Here is a 1,865-nt window from a genome sequence, read left to right on the forward strand (position 1 = left end):
AGCCAGTCTCCAGACCTGAACCCAATAGAAAATCTTTGGAGGGAGCTGAAAATCCGTATTGCCCAGCAACAGCCCTGAAACCTGAAGGATCTGGAGAAGGTCTGTATGGTGGAGTGGGCCAAAATCCCTGCTGCAGTGTGTGCAAACCTGGTAAAAACTACAGGAAACGAATGATCTCTGTAATAGCAAACAAAGGTTTCTATACCAAATATTAAGTTCTGCTTTTCTGATGTATCAAATACTTAATGTCATGCAATAAAATGCAAAGTAATTCTTTAAAAATTATACAATGTGATTTTCTTCTCTCACAGTTGAAGTGTACCTATGATAAAAATTACAGACCTCTGCATGCTTTGTAAGTAGGGAAACCTGCAAAATTAACAGTGTATCAAATACTTGTTCTCTCCACTGTACATAAGAGTGACATATGTCATGAACACATAATACTGTCATGACACAGTCATGACACATGAACCCCAACCGTTATTACATAAACATTTATGACTTGTTTATAATGTTTTTGTTGACATTGTCATGTTACTCTTATGTAGATACCTTCAGGTAAATTGTAACTGAAGATTTTTTTGTTCTGTTAAAGTTGGGTAATTATGTAAATTGTTGACAAAATAATATCTGAAATTATAAGGTTTTTATGTTCAATCTGATTTTTAAATTTCCTCTCAATTTCCTTTGTGGTTATTGTAATGTTTATGTTGGTGTTTTTTGATAGTTTAAATATAGCGTGTGTTATTGGCTTGCTTTTACAGGTGAAGAAATTAAACTCTATGATAGTGGAGAAGAAGTCAGCTCTCGCACCCATTATAAAAGAACTGAGGTCACTGAGACAGCAGTGTCAGGTGAGCATCGCCCGCATCATAACACCTCTAATAATCCTCACACCATATCAATTAGCGTTGTACAGAACATTTTCCACCTGCCCACATTTAAATGAGGACCTTTAACAACCACGACACAACATTATCCCCTTTCGCACAGAACTCAGGAAAAAAAGTTAATCAGGATTTCTGAGTTGTTTTTATGATGGAGTCAACAGAGTCTTTGAGTCAGTAGTCTGATATGAACGGGATGTTATTAATTCATACTGCAATAATACTGTATATCGGCGCTGTTGGCCTGGAAACCTTGTGTGTTCAAACTCGTGACTTTTCTGGAAATGGAATTTTTTCATTTTGAAAACATTTAATTGAGCTATTTAACCCAGACAAAGTCAGGCAAAATCACCCTGTCACTGTTTACCTTGTATCTGCGACACTTCATTTAACTTGTCCAAAATGCGGCTGCTTGCTTTTTAATGAATATGTCTAGACGTGTGCACATACAGTAACGACTGTTCTTTACACTCTCCATTGGCTCCCGGTGTATTTTAGAATTGATTTTAGGATTTTAATGTTTGTTTTTAAGGCCATTAATAGTGTGGCTTTAGCGTATATGTCCGAGAATTTAACTGTTTGCAAAAACAATTCAGGCAAGTCAATGCGGTCCGGAGGTCAAGGTACAAACACTGGGTTGATCGCGCTTTTGCAGTTGTGGCACCGAGACTTTGGAATAAGTTACCACCTGACATCCACACTCTAATGATCATAATAAATCTAACTTTAAAACGTATTCATTTAGAATGCTGTTTTTATTCAAAGTAACATATTGACATTTTTAAAAGAAATAACATTAATCTGTCCTTTATTTAAAAGCCAATGGTGGGATCTTTTCTGTGTGCCTACAAGCCAGTAAGAGTTAACTTTGGATGGGTTTATGTGTTCTCCTGAACAGCGGCCATTAGGAATAATTTACATAGTCCATAAATAAAATGCACAATGGGAACCCCCCCCCCCACACACACACACACA

The 1,865-nt window shown here is 36.7% G+C and overlaps 1 protein-coding gene across 1 annotated transcript in view; it reads left to right on the forward strand.

Moving 5' to 3' along the window:
* LOC116686656 (intraflagellar transport protein 81 homolog) overlaps positions 1-1,865 on the forward strand; it is a 25,374-nt gene that overhangs the window by 21,345 nt on the left and 2,164 nt on the right. Inside the window, exon 13 of the mRNA XM_032511679.1 lies at positions 768-857. Within this exon, the coding sequence (XP_032367570.1) occupies positions 768-857 (90 nt within the window). The remainder of the gene's footprint in view (positions 1-767; positions 858-1,865) is intronic.

Source organism: Etheostoma spectabile, unplaced genomic scaffold (genome assembly GCF_008692095.1).
Source record: "Etheostoma spectabile isolate EspeVRDwgs_2016 unplaced genomic scaffold, UIUC_Espe_1.0 scaffold433, whole genome shotgun sequence".
Taxonomy (NCBI): Eukaryota; Metazoa; Chordata; class Actinopteri; order Perciformes; family Percidae; genus Etheostoma; species Etheostoma spectabile.